Raw genomic sequence first — 21861 nt, 5'->3', positions numbered from 1 at the left:
TGGATGCCGCAAAATGGGCGCATGCGAAAAGGCACAACTGCAGTTCTAATTATCTCTAATTGTAAGCCCTCATTATGAGCTTATCTAAACTCCAATTCTGCATTCCTCCATTTGAGAAAATGAGCTTTCGAGCTTTAATCAAGTACGTATGAGAGTATGAATTTTTAATTATAAAACGAACGATGTGCAATAATGTGTAGATTTGCTCCAAATTCTCCAGCTGAAAGATTTCGGAGGTGTAATGGCACGATGGAGAGAGGGAATGTTTGTGTTTAGTATTTAAGGATTTTCATTGTGTAAATGTCGGGTCCAATCACCGGTTACGGGTGACAAGCATTGAAGAAGGTGTGGACAGACTCTGAGTACTTGTCAAACACGGTGTCATTCAAGCCGAAAACATGCACTACTTCTTAAGACCGCAAACAGATCGGAGACTTTCAACTTGTGGGAAAAAGCGGTCTGAATTGGTGCGAACTGGTCGGAAATGGTCATATTCTTGAAGCTTGAAATAATATTGCAATTTCAACATGAAATGAAGTTGTTAAAATTTATTATGCTATAATTTACTATCGTAGTACGCATATTTTTGAAGAATTTGATTGCATTGCTTAGTTTACGAGCGACAGATAATGGAACATTTAAGAAATGACTAATTTCATGTTTTTTTGCTGTTTTTGAAGTCGTAAGAATATAAAAAGGTCAATTTTTCTTACATAATCCGTAAAACTACAGCTTCATATACGATACTTTACCTGTAGTTTCATTATGAATAAATACAGGTTTGTACCTAGTGATATTTTATATTAATATCTTCCTTAGCACGATACAACTATTTAGAGATCGCGGAGAATAAAGCAAAACTTATTTGTTTAGTCTCTCCGGAAACTGATGACGTCATCTCAAAAATTATTAAAATCAACCGTTATTGAAAAATGCGCTGGTATTGGTGTTCCACAGTGTGTTTTTTTTTGAGAATTATTTCATGTATATTATCGATAATCTTAAAACTAAGGGCATAAATCCACACTAAAATTTAATAACAAAGATAATACAAATTAAATTTTCATGACACTAAAATTAGTCTGTTGTGACATTTCTTTATGAGATATTGCTAATAATCTTTTAAGATATCTGTTGTAAATATTACACATTCCAGCAATTGGTGAATTTTCGACGTAATTTGAGAATTAAAGTATACCTAAGTATGAAACTGGGGAATTTAAAACATCAATATTTATGATTTCGCATAACTTGACTATATTCCAACATTTTTAGATACAGAAAATCTTTTTCACATTTCATCCATATTCAAGTTGTTTTTCTACTAATGAATTAAAACTTTTCAGAAGTGCAATATTATATATAAAGTTTTTACAATTTCTGAAATAAATTGCTCTAGATTATAATGGTAATAGAATAATTTACAAATCGGATGATGTTGATCATTATAACCTAAAATTTGTCCAAGCACATCTCTCATGCAACCTTCGTTCCTTAATTCTAAGCAATTTGTTAGTTTCCAATAAACTAAAACTCATATTCACTATTTGACAGACTCAACTGGCTTCTCAAAGTGATCGTCGAAGTTTGCCACTCATAACATAATCAAATTTAATGACATGTTTTCAAGAGATTTTTTTTCACATTCATTAGAAAGGAAACATATAGCGTTATGATGAGTGTTACATTGTACATATCAAAATTAATGTCTTTACCCCCATCAAAAAGTTAATGGCGTCATCGCAAAAATGTGGTTGTATTTGTACTTCAGATAAATAAAAATTTGTTTTAGTATTTATATTGTACACCTCTGTCTACAACTAACAAGTAATATTTCGAGAAAGTTTAATAAGATCGCAGCACATCTTTGAAATAAGTAAGTTAATCATCTTATGCTGGATACGGATCGAGGGTTCCACCAAAATGGAAACATATTTTTCCTTTGTCAAATCTTTCTCCAATTTTTCAAAATAAATTTTGTAATATAGTACAAGTTTCAAAATAGTTTGTAGAATATAATGAAAATAATCTAACTGATGAACGTAATATGTATCAAAACACATTCTACAAATAATTTGTTTACAAAATAAATGCTTCCTTGAATATTGGAGTTTCGACAAATATGGCCTCATCAGTTCAAATCTTTCCCTTACTATGTATAGTTTACGAAATATCGTTGTATCCTATAAAAAAAAATGTATAGGGTACAACGATATTTCGTAAACTATACACTACTGTACTATGCAAGAGATAACATTGTCCAGGTAATACAAAAAAAGACCATACATTAAGTTAGTTTTAAAAAATCTGTCATTGCATATTTAACAACAAATTGTTGCTTCCTTATTTCACTAAACGATGTTTTAAAATCTAAAAATAACAAATAAAAATATTGTGTGAATATCACAAATGTATTTAATCAGACATTTCTACAATAAATATTGAAAATTCTCCTGGAAGCATATTCTCACACTTAAGACAGTTAGGTTACGTTTGACACTTGTGACAAGCTACGAGTGATCCGTCATCACAACGAAGCGGCAAAATTATCGAAATTTTAAAGCCAACTGGATGGACAAACTTTTATAATCATAAATCACCTTATTATTATTATAAGGATAACAGTCTAACTATACTGTTGTTCTCTCATCCAATTAACCACAAAAATCACTTCTAAAAACTGTAGAATCTTCAAAAAATTAAATCTAATCCAGGGATTTGTAAAAATGATGTCAAACTGGAAGCTGTGAAGATAAATGCCTAAAATTAATTAGAATTGCAAATCTACTGAATGTGTATAATACACTTGTCTTCTTAAAAAAAATGAAAATTTTTTAGGAACGTAAAAGTTTAAAATTAATTCAATTCAGTTCAAACTCAATACAAAAAAAATTGGCCGAAGGTTATGTCAATAGGACTTCCCTCGCCTCTGAAGCGCAGCTAAATAAATCCCACTTTTTCAAAGAATTATATTTTTTTGCATTTTTTTTTTTTTTGATAACCTCTATAAAGTAAAATCCACTGGCGTAAATATTGGTCCCACAGTTTTTTTGACTTGAATTTTTCAGTTCTTCAATCTCTCATTTTTTGGTTTCTTCATTTTTTCGATTTCAAATTTTTCGAGTTTTCAACTGCTACATTTTTCAATTTATAGATTTTGCAATTTTTCGAATTGAGTTTCTCAAGTTTTCAATTTTTAATTGTTTAATTTGCAATTTTTTGTGTCAGTTTTTTATTTTCTTTATTTTTACAATTTTTCACTTTTTTTCAAATTTTTTGTTTCGTGAATTTTTCCATTTACAATTTTTCAACTTTTTGTTTTTAGATGTTGCAATTTTTCTATTTGAAATTTCACGAGTTTTGAAATTTTATTTTTTTAATTTTTACATTTTTCAGTTTTTCGAGAAAAATGGGAAAGTACAAGTTATTCTACGTGGCTTATATTAGAAGTACAGTCCAAAATTATTGAATAATATATTGGCACTATGTTTTTTATTATAATATCTCTTGTTCTTTGTGCCAAAAAATTGCTGAAAGAAAACTGTGTACATAAAGAAAAAAAACAAAGATTAAGCTCCACTCGCCCGTCCCGATTTCAATTGTGATGAGTTTTTCATTCTTAATCAGACGAGGGAAGAAGTTTAATTGTAAGATCAAAATTTCTCTAGAAAATTCTACCCTTTTAAAAACATATTTCATATGGTAGTTTCTTGTAGAGAAATGAGAATTTTGCAACCAAGCTCACGATGAATACAAAATTCCTCACAATTGAGAAGGGGCGGGTGGCCGGGGCTTATATTTTGTCCATTTTTTCTCAATATACCAAGTCTTTTTTGCCAACAAGAAACTGAAAACTTATTAACTATCCTGTGGTTGAAAGAAAACTCTATATGTTAAAAAAAACAAAGATAAATTAAAAAATCGGGAAATCGGATATTTGAGAAATCCAAAAATTGCAAAATTGAAAAATTTGAAAATTGGAAAATCGTAGAATTGAAAAATGAAAAATTTGAAGAATGAAATAAACGAACGAAAAATTGGAAAATTGGAAAAGACATTGAAAATATAAAGTAAGTGAAACGAAAAATTTTTAATAAAATTAAGAAAATGAAAATTAAAAATCGGGAAAAATAAAAATAAAAATAAAGAACTTGAAAACTGAAGAAATTGAAAAATTTCAAAAAGAAAAATTCAAGATACGATACACCGAAAAATCTGCCAGCGTGAAATTGACAAACTGAAAAAATTAGGGTCGGTTTATGGAAAGCGAATTAAATATTGAATCCTCGATTAATTTAACATAAGACTCAAATGTAGAATATGAGGCCATGATTGGTTAAAACATGCACGTTGCATAGCAACGGACGTCAATTAAAATTATCGCAATTAACTTTTAATATGCTTCCCATAAACCGGATCTTAAAGTCACAAAATCGAAAAATAATGAAACTGAAACTTTGAAAAATGGGAAAATTTAAAAATGAAAGAAAATGAAAAACCAACTTAAAAATTAGTCGAAGGTAAATATAAATGCAGATTTTTCGAAAAATTATGAGATTTGATTTTGCGAACTTTGTTTTTTTATGATAACTCTCACAAGTTAACATTAAAATGTGTATGTAATGTTAAAGTAAATGTAAAAAAGCGTGTTGGGCGTACGTTCCAACTCAGTTTTCTCTTAATAAAATTTTGTGATGACGTCATCAACATTTATGTAAAGACACGTATATGACTTTGGATAGGTGCAGTATAATATTAACAGTATCAGTACTGTATTCCCAAATTTTTTGGAAAACGGAGTGAGAAGTTCAAGATTTAATCAATAAAATAAATTGACTTATTCACGAATTTTTATGAGTCACTCTTTGTAAGAAATTTAAAAACTTTTAATGGAATCATAAATGATAAATCACAAGTATAGACTAATCATATTTTGAACATTTTGGATATGATTTATTCGGCAAAATTTTGAGATGACGTCATCAATTTTTTGGGAAGGGATAAATGAATAAATTTTGCTCAACGATTTACCATGATTACGATCTCCTTAAAATATTTACAAGATTTCAGAGTAATCGGTTTTGCAGTTTCAAAGTTATATTGCAAAATATTGTTACTCAGTCTGAATTTTTTTCAAAAATTCTGGATGTCCAGGGTGAAAAGTCGACACGGATTCACACACCACAAGTACAGGCGTATCTTATTTATAAAATTTAAAAAAACTTTATTATAAATTTTGGAGATAACGTCATCCCATTGGTGGTAGGAATGATTAGCCAGATTTTAGTTAGCGTTTAACCAGCTACATGCTATTCCTAATATACATACAAAATATTACAACAATCCATCCAGTAGTTTCGGAGATTCCTTGTTTAATAGAAATGGCTACATACACCAGACAGACAGACAGACAGACAGACAGAAAAATGGAAACGGGAGACAACATTTTTCGTACTCTAGAGGTCACGCTAACGCTCGGGAAGTAAAAAAGAAACATTTGCGTTTAAAATGTTATATTCAAGTTTTAAACTTTTGGGGTCAGTACTTAAAAACATTTGCTAAAAATATATCACGAGTAAAACTCAGACAAGTTCAAACTTTGAACGAATATTGGTCACTTGCACGCCGCGGTCATATTCCCAAATAGATCATGGGACACTTGCGCGCAAATCTGTCGTTGTAGCCTCCTACATTAGTTTTCAGCGTTTTTGATAAAAGTTTATATTAAAATTAGATCCACTAATAATAATTTAATTGATATTCATAAAAACAAAAAGACCAGCAGATTCGCTTTTGTAAAAAGTATTTCGTACGAAAAACAATAATAAACATTATCACAGGAATAACTGTTGGTGCTGATCTTAAAATTATATGCAAATCTTGCGCGCAACTGTCCTGTGGACCTCCTACAGTTTTCTTGACCGCAGCGCGCAACTGAACCAACCAAATTTAATAGTTATTAGACGAACCGTTTCTGAGTGAATAGATGAAGTAAGGTGTTTAAATACAGGGTGTTATTGAAAGGTACGTACAACAAAATAGGAAAAACTTATTTTGTGTTATCAAAATTATAAAGGGAAAATTAACCCTTATCCAAACTTTTTAGACGCTACTGAAGGATAAATAGGTAAAATTAATTTATTTTAGTAAATCCTAGCAACGGTAACAATAAAACTTTTGTCAAGACTAAATGTTGCTACAGAAACGAAAGATGATCTTTTTATCAGAGGCGTACAACGAATTTGGACATAAACTTTAATAATTTTTATCTCTAAAAGGAGAACACTTTTACCTGAACTTTTTTTAACTTTTAGCACCTATACTTCGAGACCAATTGTTATCTTTCAATAACAGGTTGTATATATGATTATAAAATATCGTGCATCAAGTTCGTTTTCAAAAAAACTGTCAATGCGTTTCGATAAGGATTTACCGTTTCCATGAGTCACCAAACACACTGAAAAAGGTTACAAAAATTTATGACAGGCGCCGACGGAAATTTGGTTATGATTAACATTATTGTAACAAGCGAACACTAACGCGAAAATTAACGAAATTTCGAAGGCAACTTGATGTACAATCTCTTATAATTACATCACACTGTATATTATTTTAACAAATCATATCACAAAGTAATATTTATAAATTTTTCTTATAACGTCATTCACCTTAGCTCAGGTAAATAAATTTTAATTAATATTTTCTAGATATTAAAGCATTTTAATATTGTACCAAATTATCTAAGATTATTATGTAATTATGTAATTCAAAAACAGTTTAGCTCGATGCTCGATTATTGATGCTCAGATATTAACAGACAACTTTTATTTTTTTCTCCTTGATATATTCTTCTTTGCGAATATTCACAAGTTGTGTCAATTTTTTTAATGTTGTTCGAATAAAAAAACACCTCGGTTTTTTTATTTTTGATTTATTATTGTTTTAGGTCCACTGGAATTAATAAGCGCCATCTAGCCAAAAACACTTTTATAGTGGCGCCATCACACAAGGCATAGTAACACTATTGGCCTAGATCTGCCGATAAGGTTTACAGATGTCTAAATTTTTCACAAAATCATCCTAACCTATTTTTGAAACATAACCTTTTATATTAGCCGAAATTTTCTAAAACAATTATTTCCAGATATGTTTAATAAATCAGCATTACTACGAATATCATCGTTATTATCTCAACCAGCATCAAAAAATTTTCATTTATCATCAACATGTAACGAAATACGAAAACTAGCAAGGCTTCGAGTAGTAGATAATAGTGAAATAGGTAAACGAGCCATGGCCGAGGGTAAACCACCACGATGTATACACGTATATAACAAAACAGAGGTTGGACTCATAGGTCTGTAACCCAGGACACATTGTATTTGTTCTAAATTATTTTATTTTTAGGTGATAGAGTGCTAGTGGCAATCAAAGGCGAAAAAAAGAAGGCTATTCTGGTAGGCTTAAAACAGAATCAGAAACCTAAAGTTCCAAAATTTGATAGCAACAATATTGTGTTAATTGATGACAGCGGAACCCCTTTAGGTACACGAATTCATGTCCCCATTCCTACAATTTTAAGAACTATATTGAAAGAAAGAACCCATGCCAAAGGCGCTGATTACACCAAGTTGCTAGGCATTGCGTCAAAATTCGTTTAATTTGAATATAATTTGTAGTGGTGTGATATGCAGTAAATATACACTAATTTTAAGATTGAAGTAAAATTAATAAGACCTGCAACAGAGTTACTGAAATTTGCGCTTCTCCTAGATGTGAGTATACTGTGGTATTTCGCAATTTAATTAAAACCACAGCGTATATTTTATTTAATCTGGTGGTTGTCTAATAACAATACATCTGGTCCAAAAATAACTATGCATCAGTTCGTTTTATACCTTACAATGTGAAAAAAAAGCTTGCAGTTTAAAGTATATGTGTATGCACTTAAAATTCACAGTAAAAACATACTAATTTACTATTTAATACTTAAATAGTAAATTCTCGATGTTATAACTGATTATTTACAGAGTTAATTTAAAATTATTGTATTACATTTGTATTATTGATTTGCGTTTTTAAAATAGCTTTAACTAAAAATATCGTTTTTGGGGTAGAAACAGTAAAAAACGTAAATGATAATGGATGAAAGCACACTGATGTATAAACTTGTTGTGTATAGTTGGTTGCCTAACCCAGCAGATTACCGATTTCTATTTAATAGTGATCAGAGTTACCAAAAGAGGTCCCTTTTGTATAAAGTTAGTTATTAAAAGGTTACTTTTCAAGACGTGGCAAATCTTAAAATGGACAAATGAAGAGAAGAACCATATAAGTCAATGAAAGTGAAAATTATTAATTTATTTATGACCACACTCACTGAATACGGCGCTCTACTTTATTTGCTCAATGTCTGTCTACCATCCATAAATCTTCCAGATTTGAATCACGTTCTAGTCGGTCAAGGCGTCAGGAATTTAAACGAGGTTCAATAAATGACGTGTTTGCAGTAGGCTGTGATTTCAAACAGCCGTCAATTTCATGCAGATGTCAAATTTTTTCAATTTGAAATTATTTGAAATAATAAAAAGTCCACCGTATTTGTAATATTTTATTGAAATATTTTGTTTTTTACAAGCGACACAACATAATGATCGAAGCACATAACCATAAGTTAATGTGTGCAGTGATTATTTTGTCGGACCATACCACAATAGAAACAATCAAAGTTACTGCAGCATACGGAACTGTAGACAATGATAAAATAAAATGAGATGAGTGTATGAAATATATATGTTGCAATAACGTTGTAGCTTCAACAGAAATGTCATCGATCAGCAATTATCGATCACGTGGTTTACAGAACACACGGTAAGTAATACTTTTCAAGTGTAAAACTCGTGTGATGGACAATTGCTGGTAAATTATACAAGTTATGGAGTGCTGTATCAAAAGCAACAGTTTTCGAACAGATACAAGCCCGCAAAATAGCCTGTGGCTAGTACATATACTAAATTAGCGTTATAATGTTATCAATTTTTTATAAATACAATCACAGTAATAATGGGAACCAATTAAAGAAACGTTAAATTTAGTTTATCAACTTACTTTACATCCATCCAATAGATACAAAGTAGACTTATGAAGTACATCTATATAAATATTATTACTATCTTTACACCCAGTCTTGCGTAACTTTGTAAATACTCGGGGGTAATAAAGAGAAAGCCTTGTCCAGTTAAAAAGCCCAAAATTATTGAGAAAATTATGACTACCATTTGCCCACGTAAAGTAAAAAAGATGGAGGAACCTTCTCTGAACAGACACGACTGAGTGCATAATTTTCCTAATCTTTCAATTGGATGATGCAAGTAGACACTCAACTCCCAACAATAAGATCTTGCGGGTGGTCACCTTCGACTTATGATAACCCTTTTCAACAATTTCCTACGTCAGTAAAAATATACTACTATAACAACGGCCACCGCACAAGTCCATTCCCAAACCTTACCTAATCTAAGTTTATTACTCATGTTATCGCAGTTACTCAGAATTTCAGTACTGTCCCGAGTCAAGCTTGGAACTAATTAGTTTTCAATTTTTTTTAGTATAAAAAGAAACTCAGCACACACCATATCCAATGTACACACTCATGCAGGTAATGACAGAAGTTACAAATTCACAGAGAGGCAACAAGTTACAAACGGGATCTTGCCACCACATTATTACTACTCGAATGTGTGTCGGCATGTGCCCTGATCATCAGAACCGAAATATCCTTTATCTATTCATATAACGAAAAACAATCATTAGTATTTTGAAACTTCATTATACGTATACTAATTTCTTTTAGTATATACATCGTAAAAACATATCTTAAACAAAAAACGGAGGAAAACCAACTAAAAAATGAAACATAATTTCTCATTAGTGCTACAGTACAACTATGTCTATCGCCGATAAACGGCCTTTTCCTAAAAGTAAAAATATATGTACAAAAGGAACACAATTTCACTACAATTTCTAACTTTATGATAAATATATTTTTGGCGTTTCAAATAAAAAGAAACTTTACTTTTTTTAAGTAACAAAAAATTCGTAAAAAAACCGTCATTAAAAATCTGAATTTTCAAAAAAATCGTGGCCGGCCGCCGTCTCTCTTCTCCGACGTGAGAAATTTGAAGATGTATTCGACGAGATTAGTAGGAACACTACGTCGGCGTTTCAGCGGCGGCGGGCCGACCTAACACTGTTTGCTTTTGCTGGTGGGGACAGATCCCGATTTCCCTTCCGGGATTATTGGCACGTTGCAGGAGCATGAACGTGCGAAGTGGATGATGCGGGATCACGACGCCTGCTTAACAACAATGACGCCCGGTCGCGACTGCTGGCTCTGCTGCACCTGGAATCAATTAACCGATCGTCAGCAAAACGCCAACTGACTCGACCTATTCATTCACCACTTTTTTTCCACACTAATAAAATTTTACTACCTAATACCATAAATTACAGTCGTCAAACGCTGCACAGGGGCGTATACATAAATCAAAATTACTATATTTCTAAAACATAATCCGCCTCAATGTCCGCTGCTTTTCTTCTTCTTTTATTATTATTTTAACGATTTCCGTCATCGTAATAACTACAAAGCTTAAGGTACTAGATTTTAAAAATTAACTTCATGCAGATTTTTAGTGAACACCCCCATATACAAGTTACATTTTGTTCGAAATGACGCCAACAAGCTATAAAATTTTATTAGTATGCAAAAGTAGTGTGTGAAGAATAATTCCAACGTTTTCGATCCGTAAAAAATGGTGTAAAGCGAGGGAAACACAAACATATTTTTGCGTTTGTTTAAGTACGTATAAGTTAGTTATTTCAGTTTTCTGCAACACAATTACCAAAACCACGCTTTGGTAACTTAAAAATAAAAGAACTGATTACAGTTTAGCCGTTAAGTTAAAAAGGTGCTAAACCAAACTTTGAACTTGCTAAACAAAAAAAAAAATAAGAACAATGAGAAATCAACATTTTCAACCCTAAAATAAAGGAGATCAATTTAAATTTACCACAAAAAGGTTTGACGTTTGTTAATCAATAAATGTGTGTAGATGAAGTTAGCCAAGGTCTGTGACACACAGTAGATCCAAACAGGTTTCTACAATTTAATTGTATTAATTAGAAAACAAAGGTATTTTAATGATGACAACATCTTGAATGTTTCTGAACTCAAAACCTCGTAACTTTTAGTTTTATATTCCAGGTCAGTCACATGTCTTTGACGTCATACTTGCTTTCATTCCATTTTAAATTGCTGACTCAAAAATTTCAAATACTGGAATGTAGGATTTTCACTGTTATTCTTGCATTTGCATAGATAGAAAGTTTAAATTTTATTTTATCGCTACTTCAATAACAACAAAGGTCTGGTTTTTTCCACCACTACAACACAAACCCGCGAAAATCACGCGTCAAATCCGCCCAAAAAAGTTGGGTTAAGTTTAACTATCGCCGCTACCAATTTTCTCCGTTGAAGACAAAAGCGTCGCAATATAATCATGTCAATATTGTCAATCAATCAACATTACCTTCTTCACAGATACAAAAGCAACCTCCGTTTGATTCCAACTATATCAAACAAATTTCGCTTTAGAACCCAGCTGTCATTCCAAACGTCATTTTTATAGGGAATTTTACATGTAACCAACAAGCTACCAACACAATTCAACACATGGTGCATCTTTAATAAAAAACCAGCCTTTACACGCACTTCCCTCGTTCTACATAAATAAATTAGCGAACACAAAATAAAATGAAATAGTTTATCACACACCATCGCCGCGCTGAACTCCATCAGGGTGTTCATCCTCTCGTTCTTCGTCAACGCCAGCGGTACCTCCTGCGTCAGGGGTTCGTCCCCGAACAGGTGATCGCCCTCTAGGTGCCGAATGGCCTCCACGATGGTCTCTAGGTTCTGCCGCGACGTGTTGGACGCGTACAGGCGGCTGGGGGTGGAGTCCTCGTGACCGGGGTTGGGCGACGGCAACCGCTCCACCTCCACCTTGGGCTCCGCCTTGATTGCCGCCTCGAGCACTGAGGGTAGCCGCTGCTCGGGCGGCTCGGGACTGGGGCTCCGAGAGTTCTGCGGAGAGCAAACAACGGTTTGGGTGTGCCCCACCGGGGGTAGGCACTCCGCGCTGACTAGCTGGAGCGCCAACTCCTCCGTGCCCTCCACTTGGTAGATCTGCGTCTGCTGTTGTTGCTGCTGTTGGTGGTAGATTTGGCTTTCGAACTGCCGCACCTGGTGGAAGAGTGATTTCGTTAGTTTGATTACAATCAGTTAAGAGAGAGAGGTGTGTCATGACAAGAGAAATTAGCCCGTGTCTTAGTGTCATCGTTAATTTGCCTATTCAACAGAGCTGTACATAAATAATACACATTTTCGAGTTTTCGGGTAAACTTTTTACATTTGTATTTTTCTATGCATTTTTTATGTTTAATTCGGGTTTAGTGTACGCACCTAGGCCGTCAATTGTCAAGTCGAGAAAGTGGAACTTCAAAACGGCCTTTTTTCAGGTACATCGCAGGAAGCTGGTTTGGAGTTTGTGCTTGGAGCCCTCTAGTGGATACTAAGATGCAACTTCTTCGAATTACGAGTAAAAGTTTTCTTTAAAGGCTGCATCAAAAAAATATAACCAACACTGTATTTTATCTCTCAAATACAGCCGGCAACATCGAACCATCTTTAGATGGTTTTAATTATGTACGCACCCAAGAAGGTCTCTTTTTTACATACTATTTTTACTTGACTTTTTTGAATTGATTAATACCGTGTCTACGATAACCTTAAAACGTCTGCAAAATTTCAAAACATTCGGTTTTGCAAAAACTCAACACGCATTCATAAACTACAGGTATTTACGATGCACAATTTTGGTATGACGTCATCACACTGTTGGTGAGGATGATGAGACAAAATTTGGTTAGCGTTTTACCATCGGATCTATTTTTTGGTACTCTAGAGGTCATGAACTATTGAGAAAACATTAAAGTAACTAGTCGCCAGATGGACTCGATTACACTCGTGAATCGACATTTTATTTTGACACAGAGTTTATTAATATTTCTGTCTGACGTCTACCGTACCACTTGATATTTAATGACTGCCACCAACACTGGCTTTGTCGGCACTAGCGGGATCTGACAAGTGATTTTCATTTAATACAACTCATCGACCACTTGATGGCAGTGATCAGATGGACCTTTCACAGCTCACTGCGATGTGTTTTTTTTTGCCTAGTTTAATGAATGAACATACTAAACCTGAAATATACGACCACGGTTGCCTACTTTTAATGCCGGATTAACTCAATTAACTAATCAGTTAAAAATGATTGCAATTCGAAACACATATGGACAGCTTCTGAATCCCGGGCTATTATCTAACGACCTATTCCTGTACAGCACCTGTTCCTGCAGGACCATCCTCAACTCGCGTTCCCTTTCCAGCTGCCGCCTCAGTTCGGTGGGAGATTCATTCGAGACGTTCACGCTGATGATGCTCACGGGTTCCGGAGACATCGAGCCCAAGCCTTCGTCCGAGGACTCTGCCGACAACGTGGGCAAAATGATTTCAGTCTTCCTCTTCTTCGGCGGCAGTTCGCCGCCGCCACCGCCGCCACCGCTGCCGCCATTCGTGGCGCCCTCATGCTGGCTCACTAGTCGCTTCAGTTGGCAGTTCTGCGATAAGAGTCTTGTCTTCTCCTGCTCCAAAGAGTAGATGTATTCCGCAGTCTGTTGCAGAATTGCGGCCTGGAACAAGGAAAACGCTCGCTTACGAATGCAGTTTGTGAATTGGCATTAACAATGTATTAGCTATTTGCAAGTGCTCCCATTAGACGGCCCCCGCACGACCGAAACGACGTAGTATCTTATTCTGATGTCTTTGACATTTTCAAGGTAAAACTGCACGACGTAACGTGCTATGCGGTGACGGACATGTGATCGACGAACCGGCACTAGTTGTTCCTTATTAATTTATTAAAACCTTCATCAGGTAATGTAAGCAGTTTACCAAATGGTTACTGCTAATGAATGACATTAGAGTTTGTTACCTTGGGAGAAATTCACCGACAAAAACGAAAAGAGTTTAAAATCGAAGACTCTGATACGTAGAAACGTCAAATTTGGAACTTGATTAACGACTTACAACTAAATCACACTAATGCAAAGTGTTGGGGGAGTTTTATAAATTATGTATGAGCTTTCGAAAACTTCTTGAATTTGTGTAAGTAACCACAATGTGACAAGAGCCTGGATTTTCCAATTTTAAGATCTCTTCAGAAATCTAGTTTCATGAAATACCGAGAGTTAATGATTGACCCAAATTTTTGTGTTGGCAGTTCTGAATTATTGGCATCCATGCTAGTACGTCAACAAACGGGTTGATTGGCAGCTGTCACAAATGTCACTTTGCCAACCTGACAAACAAAATCGCAAAGGTTAATAGCCACTCACTACTGTATTCTTAAAAAGCCATAAAACAAAATTAAAATTTAAAAAACTGGCGTACTTTTTACCATGAAGAATCATGAATAACGCCAAAATGTTGTTTAGTTTTGGTAATCAAGTTGGACAAAACGACTTTTAAAGATGTAAATAAGGCATATCTGCGGCATATTAATCCATTATTTGGTTGCAATAGTCCTTACTTTTATGAATATAGAATAAATGTACTGCAAAAGAATAAAAACTCGTCAGTTACGCTTTAATAAAATGTCAGTAAACCAGTCACAAACAAAACAAATTTAATGAATAAAACTACGCGTACCGAGACATCGAAAAGCGAAATTAGCCATTTTTGAGCGGTTGTCAAACCTTTCTATATTGACAGTTGTAAAATTTTACATGATTTTTTCATCGAGTTGTTCGTTAGCGAATAACTGTTGTTTAAATGACGTCATAAAGCCAATTTTGTCAAGTCCAGCTGATCATTTTTGTGGATGTCAAAAATATTTGGCGTTTTAGCCAACTGATTTTTTGATTTCCCAAAATGTATCCATTTAAAGCGACTGGAACGAATTTTAAATCATATGCTTAAATACCGAGTGGGTATTGATGTGTGATGTTTTTATTATTACGTTGGCAACATATTTAAAATTGTATGATGTCATACCTGACGTCAAATTGAAATTTTGGGCATCAAGTCAGTTGCCATTTTCAACTCGTTAGTATTTCAGACGCGCTCATGTCAAAATTCAATTGTGAACTGTCTGACATGTCAATAAGTTAAAATTGCCAAAGAAAAATCTGCTTCACGTGGTATCGCGTGATCAAAAATGACCGAGTCTGTTGGCTATTCTGGATTTTTAGTTGAAATTGGAATGATGATGTTTTCTATAATTTCCCATTGTTAGTTGTGAAGATTGACATTTTTCATTTACAAAATGTATTCAAAACATAACCTAAATTTATCGGATGTCTCAACCACGGTTGTAGAATAGATAGGTTGATACACTAGCATACATTTGCATATCCCTGGTCAGCGACGCCAATTGCCGATCGCGTCGCCTGGTTTTTGACGTTTTAGGGACACAGAACTCTATAGGCATCTGTCTATAACCGATGTAATTAATAAAAGAAATCGTATTTATCGACTCCGATCAAATGTCATTTACAAATTTTGTATTGTTCATAAAGCAATGTAAACCAAAATCCCTAAAATAACTAGAACGATTTCCGCTCGACAAGGTAGAGGCGCTAGCTGTCTGTGTCCTTTCCATGGATATAGGGATCGAAAAAAAGCGTCGCCATCCCAAGCCATTAGTGTACAAACCTATCTATTCTACAACCGTGGTCTCAACTGACAGATCTGTCACACAATTGCTTCCGTTACGCTAACAGAAACTCAAGAAAAGTTCACTTTTTTGTTTAAACAGTACTACCACCAGACTCAATCATTTATTATCATGCGGTACTTTAACATTGCATTTTTTGTGCGACTGTCTGACTTAAAAGCTAATGACTCCGCAAATAAAAAGAAAAAGAAAAGTGTTACCACAACCAATCTAATCCTGGACATGTTTTGCTTGGCTTGGATATAATTAATAATAATACTGTACCTATTTAATGCATTTAGAGTACCGGGTGAGTACCAATGACTGATTTTTTTGTCAAGTTGGCAACATATTTAAAAATTTATAATGGCATATCTGATTGTTAAAATAAAATTGACAACTGTGAACTAACATATTAACATTGCTGCCAATAATTCAGAATTACCAACACAAAAACTTCCTCCAATCACCCGGCATTACAGTAGACTTCATGTAAATCTGACATTTATATAATAAATTTGGAATCGAGTTCCCACAAATGTTATCAAAAGATCAAATTTTAATTGCAACACCCTATTCATGTGATTTTTTTGCTGAAAACTTTCAATATGCTTTGGTTTGAAGGATTTTTTCGCCATGATGATTAATCAAAAAAATCAGTAGTTTTAGAGGCTTTCTGTGTAATAAAAATCGACATTAACGACAAACAAACGGAAATGGGAGACCTATTTTTCATACTTTAGAGGTTATGCAACGTCGATAAAACAGTCTGTCACCAGATGGACCAGCTTACGCTACGGAAGTAAAAAGAATAGAATGCCACATAACCTCACTTCAATTTGGCACCAGCTGTATATGACAAGATTGCTTTTATATCATCAAACACCATACCGTAAGACAACACCTAAAAACTGCTGCCTAAATTTTGTTTTTTGTTGGTTTTACGTTGGTAATGTTCACCTACGCCTACTGAAGTTCTTTACGGTGGCTCAAATACCGCGTGACTATTAACAGTAATTGAAAAAAAAAATTGTGTTGGCAATTCTGAATTTTTGGCAACAATATCAGTTCACAGTTGTCAGTTTTGACATGAGCGCCCTAACAAACGCGATGAAAAGATGACAACTACAAATACAATATTAATAGTCACTCAGTACTTTAAATGTATGTAATGCAAACTAGTCATGATCTTCTGCTCAACCGTATCTTTTCAAAAATCTAAGTTACTTTTTTTGTAAAATACCAAGTCATTATTAGTGATTGAAGCTGATTTTTGTGGCGGCAATTCTGAATTTTTGGCAACAATGTCAGTTCATAGTTGTCAATTTTGACATGAGCGCGCCTAACAAACCTGATGAAAAGATGACAACTACTGACTTTGTGGCATAAATTTCAATTTGACATCAGGTATGCCTGATAACCTTTTAAATATGTTGCCAACCTGTCAAATCACAAACATTAATAATCACTCGGCATTTTAAATGTATGTAAGGAAAAAGGGGGGCAACAGTTGTCAAGGCCAGGGCAACAGTTTTCAAGGTCTGATCAGCCTATCTTTTCAAAAATAGTGCAGTTACTTTTTTGTAAAATACGGGGTGACTATTAATGATGTAAATGTGTTGTGTTGGCGACTCTGATTTATTGGAAGCAACTTTACATGTCCACAGTTGTTAACGTTGACATTACAATCGTGATGAAATGACTTGGTGCCCCCAGTTCGATAATCAATTATACTATCATAAAATTTATGTTGCCAACCTTAACTAAAAAAATAATCATAATTATTAATAGTCGATTATCTCTTGAGACTTGAAATTGTATTGAACTTATGAGTTATAACTGACGTTAAAATAATTTTTTGGTATGGAAACTAGTTTTTTTCTATAATTATTTACAACAAATACTGTTTGAATTTGCAATAGAATTAATTAACTATTACCGAAAATGTTTCCCACCACTGCCGAACCTAATCCAAACGCTTGACGCTGTCACTTTTAAGCGCTCAAAAAAATTAGGTCATGACAATTTAATAATCAGTAACAAATTTTGGTTTAAACTAAATGTCACTGTCAATTTTGACAACAGGAATTAAGGTCGGGTGACAGTTCTACCAATTTCAAGGAACATTTGTTGTACCAAGTGCAGCAGCCATACCATTTTATTACCTTTGATATAAAAATGTACATTGAATTAAAAAAGCGTGAGTTCTTGCAGTAAATAACGTTTTAAATTTTAGATCACCCACAAGAAGTGTGAAAAATAATCATAAACAAAAAAAAAGTGATTCAATAAATAAAATATGATATCTACAAAAGTGACATGCCGCCTTTAACACTTGTAAACATCTTTTTTATACAGTAAGTTAATGATTACTCGTACTGCGTAATTCGCTCAATAACGTCACCAAAAAATCTACATTGATTTATTCAAGAACGACTTAAGGCAAAAAATTCACAATTTCAATAACGTAGCTTGGAGAAACACTGGAGTTTCAACATTATCTAAAAATAAAATTTTATCGATCTATTAGTTATTAGTTTAATTATTACATAAAATGGGTATATTTTAATCTAAAATTTCACTTTTATTTTGCAATATATTTGCAAGAAGAAATTGTAGAGCCGCAGAGTGCCAATTATTGATCGAATTTCATTTCGAATCAAAACAGGAAAAGGACAAACCAAACTTCCCTCGTAGAAGAGCAGATGTTCCTCAAAATGTATTCCCGCGTTGGAGCAGCTGCTCTTCGTAGTGCAACTGCACTGCCGAGATATTAGATAATTTTCTAATCCTAGTCAACTACTCAAGTGCTCCAAAGTAAAATATATCAATGAGCCTTGTCGTAAAGATTAAGTAAGTTTTTTCAACTCTCGATAAAGCATGACAGCAGGTCTTCTAAAAATAAAATCGTTATAAAATAATCAACCACAATAAATTCAATACATCATGCAACAATTTTTTTTTCGACGACGAAAAATAAAAAAACAATGGAACAACAACGACAGTTGCCCACACTATCGACGCGAATTATTGCAGTTGATTACGAACACCGTGGGTCTGCAGTCCGCACAGGTAAAAAAAGTAGTTAAGGTAAGTCTGTTCTAAAAATAGCATCGAGCGTACTCATGTGCAGATGGACGGTGCTGCCATCAAGCGCTACGTCGGAATGTGGAAGCCGGCAACGAGCTGAATTTGTGGCCGCGCTCCTCAAAGGACGTGCTGCAAAATCACGCCACAAGACAATCTCGAAGAAACCAAACCAACGTTACGACTCAACTATCCAATTAAATGCATAAAACGCCATGAATGAGAAACGACAAAGGAGGATGTCGCGGCCGGGGCCGGATCCGAAACCCGCTTCCGCTGACAGAGAAAAAGAACCGACTAGAAGTTTTTCGGTCGCTGGCGAAGAGTGAGAGGTGAGCGGAAATCTATTTTAAGAAGCGCTTTTTTCATATTATCGGGCGGCTAATACGCTTAACCTTGGCCGCGAATGGCGCCAGTCAACGGCTGACTATTATTTTCCTATGTGTCAGCTGTTCGGCTCGCTGCGGAGCGTATTTGCGCTTTTAACTCGCCGGAAACAGCCGGTGTATACGCGGCCGGTGTCCATCTTCGACGTTTGATACGTGGCAACATTCACATTACTGATTCGCATGGGAGGATTTTTTGTCGCAAACGGCATGGCATGCTCCGCGTTTGGAATGCAGTTTTCAAGGTCACGGTCGTCACTTGCCCGCTCGCTTTCCCGCCATTTTGAAGATGGCGCCCGCTCCGCGCCCGCTAGATCGCGATCGCGCTCCCAAAAAGCGCGAGCGAGGGGCCCCGAACCCACGAGGTTTGCGACATCCTCGAAAATAAAAAATTTCTTGCCCGTTTATCAACGAAATTATCAAAAGACAGTCAAGGAAGGAGGTTTTGTGCATTGTAAAGAAAAACTTGCAAAAAACGTGTTTAAATGGAGCGATTTCACAGAAAGAATTTTACATCAGAGATAAATTAACGATAAATTAATATTAGTGTATGAATTCAAAGAAGACGAAAAAATAGCAAAAATAGCAATTCTGGGAGATCGTAGAACAAACGAAAAGGAAATTGATATTTATCGAACCGGATACAGAAAAAGATAAACGAACGGTGCCGGATGAAGGAATGAATTATGGAATACACTGAAAAATACATTTCCAAACACAGCTGAAGAAGTTTGTCGAATCTCAAAAATAAACAAAAACAAATTGCAAAAAAAGGTGGAAGCAAGAGATTCAGAACAAGTTAGAATATAGAAATAAAAGTGGAATAGTATTTTACATCAAAAACCAAAGATAAATGTGGGCAAAATAAAAATCAAAGAATAACAGTTACAGAATTGGTAATAAAAGCTAAAACGGAGAAAGAGGCAGCAAAGGGAATCAAAAACAATTAATTAAGTGATAATAAATTTAAGGAAATCATCGAAAAATGAAAAATCGAGAAATGGGAAAATCAAAAAATTGATTAATCGAGAAATTGAGAAATCGAAAAACTGAAAATTTACAAATGTCAAAAAAAAATCGTACAACTGAAACATCGAAAAATAAGAAAATCGAGAAATGAAACATTTGAAGAATCGAAAAATTGAAAAATTCCAACACTCAAAACACCGAAACATTTAAATACCGAAAAATCGAGAACAAAAAAACTGAAACATCGAAAAACAAGTTGAAAAGCCGGAAAATGAAAAATTGCGAAATCGCAAAAATTGAAAAATAGTACTCTAATATCGAAGAAATGAAAAATTGGGAAATTGAAAACTTGAAAACTGGAGAATTATAAAACTCGAAAAGTAAAAAATGTTTTCCATGGAAAAACCGAAACGTCAAGAAATCGAAAAATCAAGAAATCCAAAAATTGAAAAATAAAATAACTGAAAAATTGGGAAATCGAAAAACTTACAATTTGAAAAATTGGAAAATTAAAATATCAAAAAATTGAAAAATTCAAAACCAATTCAAACTTTAAAAAATAGGGAAGTTGTAAAATTCCAGAACTAGAATTCTACAACTCAAAACATCGAAAAACTGAAATCGAAAGTTGATAAATCGAGAAATCCAAAATTCGAAGACTTGAAAAACGTTTTCAATTGCAAAACCGAACTGTCAAGAAATCGAAAATTCAAGAAATCCAAAAATTGAAAAATAAAAAACCTGAAAAGTCGAAAAATTTTAAATTTAAATAACTGGAAAATTAAAATATCAAAAAAATGAAAAATTCAAAAACACAAAAGCCAAAATTTAAAAAATCGAGAAATTGAAAGATTCCAGAACTAAAATGACGAAAAAATTTAAAAATTAAAATATCTATAAATGAAAAATCAAGAAATTGAAACATCGAAAAATCCAAAATTTATGAAATTGAAAAATTGAAGAATTGAACACTGAAAAGCCAACGAATCGAGAAATGGGAAAATAAAGAAAAATGATTAATCGAAAAATTGAAAAATCCGAACACTCAAACATCAAAAATTGAAATACATACTGAAAAATTGCGAAATGAAAAACCGAAGAATAAAGAAACTGAAAAATTCTAAAACTGAAACATTGAAAAATAAATTGAAAAGCCGAAAAATCGAAAAATTGCGAAATCCAAAAATTGAAAAATGGTACTCTAATATCGAAGAACTGAAAAATTGGGAAATTGAAAACTTGAAAACTGGAGAATTATAAAAATCGAAGTCAAAAAATGTTTTCCATGGAAAAACCGAAATGTCAAGAAATCGAAAAACCAAGAAATCCAAAAATTGAAAAATAAAATAACTGAAAAATCGGGAAATCGAAAAACTTAAAATTTGAAAAATTGGATAATTAAAATATCAAAAAATTGAAACATTCAAAAACAGAGAATCCAAACTTTAAAAAATCGAGAAATCGTACAATTCCAGAACTCACACATCGAAAAACAGAAATCGAAAGTTGAAAAAAATCGAGAAATCGAAAAATCGTAGTATCGCGGAACTGAAAAATCGAAGACTTGAAAAATGTTTTCA

The 21861-nt window shown here is 33.7% G+C and overlaps 2 protein-coding genes across 3 annotated transcripts in view; one reads left to right on the top strand and one right to left on the bottom strand.

The window, feature by feature from the left end:
• Positions 1 to 7061: 7061 nt before the first annotated feature.
• LOC135145528 (large ribosomal subunit protein uL14m) lies at positions 7062 to 7714 on the top strand. Its single transcript, XM_064077678.1, has 2 exons — positions 7062 to 7357; positions 7408 to 7714. The coding sequence occupies exons 1-2, from the start codon at positions 7147 to 7149 to the stop codon at positions 7659 to 7661; spliced, it is 465 nt and encodes a 154-aa protein (XP_063933748.1). The 5' UTR covers positions 7062 to 7146; the 3' UTR covers positions 7662 to 7714.
• An 884-nt stretch (positions 7715 to 8598) lies between these two features.
• The window catches only part of LOC135128066 (transcription factor AP-4), a 65683-nt gene continuing 52420 nt past the window's right edge, over positions 8599 to 21861 (bottom strand). For both annotated transcript variants that reach the window (XM_064054885.1, XM_064054894.1), the window contains exons 3-5: positions 13471 to 13815; positions 11837 to 12304; positions 8599 to 10402 (exon numbers count right to left, since the gene is read on the bottom strand). In XM_064054885.1, coding sequence (XP_063910955.1) covers positions 10346 to 10402; positions 11837 to 12304; positions 13471 to 13815 — 870 coding nt within the window. In that variant the 3' untranslated portion in view covers positions 8599 to 10345. The remainder of the gene's footprint in view (positions 10403 to 11836; positions 12305 to 13470; positions 13816 to 21861) is intronic.

Source organism: Zophobas morio, unplaced genomic scaffold (genome assembly GCF_036711695.1).
Source record: "Zophobas morio isolate AGI-343-1 ecotype UQ-CSIRO unplaced genomic scaffold, CSIRO_AGI_Zmor_V1 ptg000002l, whole genome shotgun sequence".
In the NCBI taxonomy this organism is placed as follows: domain Eukaryota; kingdom Metazoa; phylum Arthropoda; class Insecta; order Coleoptera; family Tenebrionidae; genus Zophobas; species Zophobas morio.
This window is presented reverse-complemented; position numbering and strand designations above follow the sequence as displayed.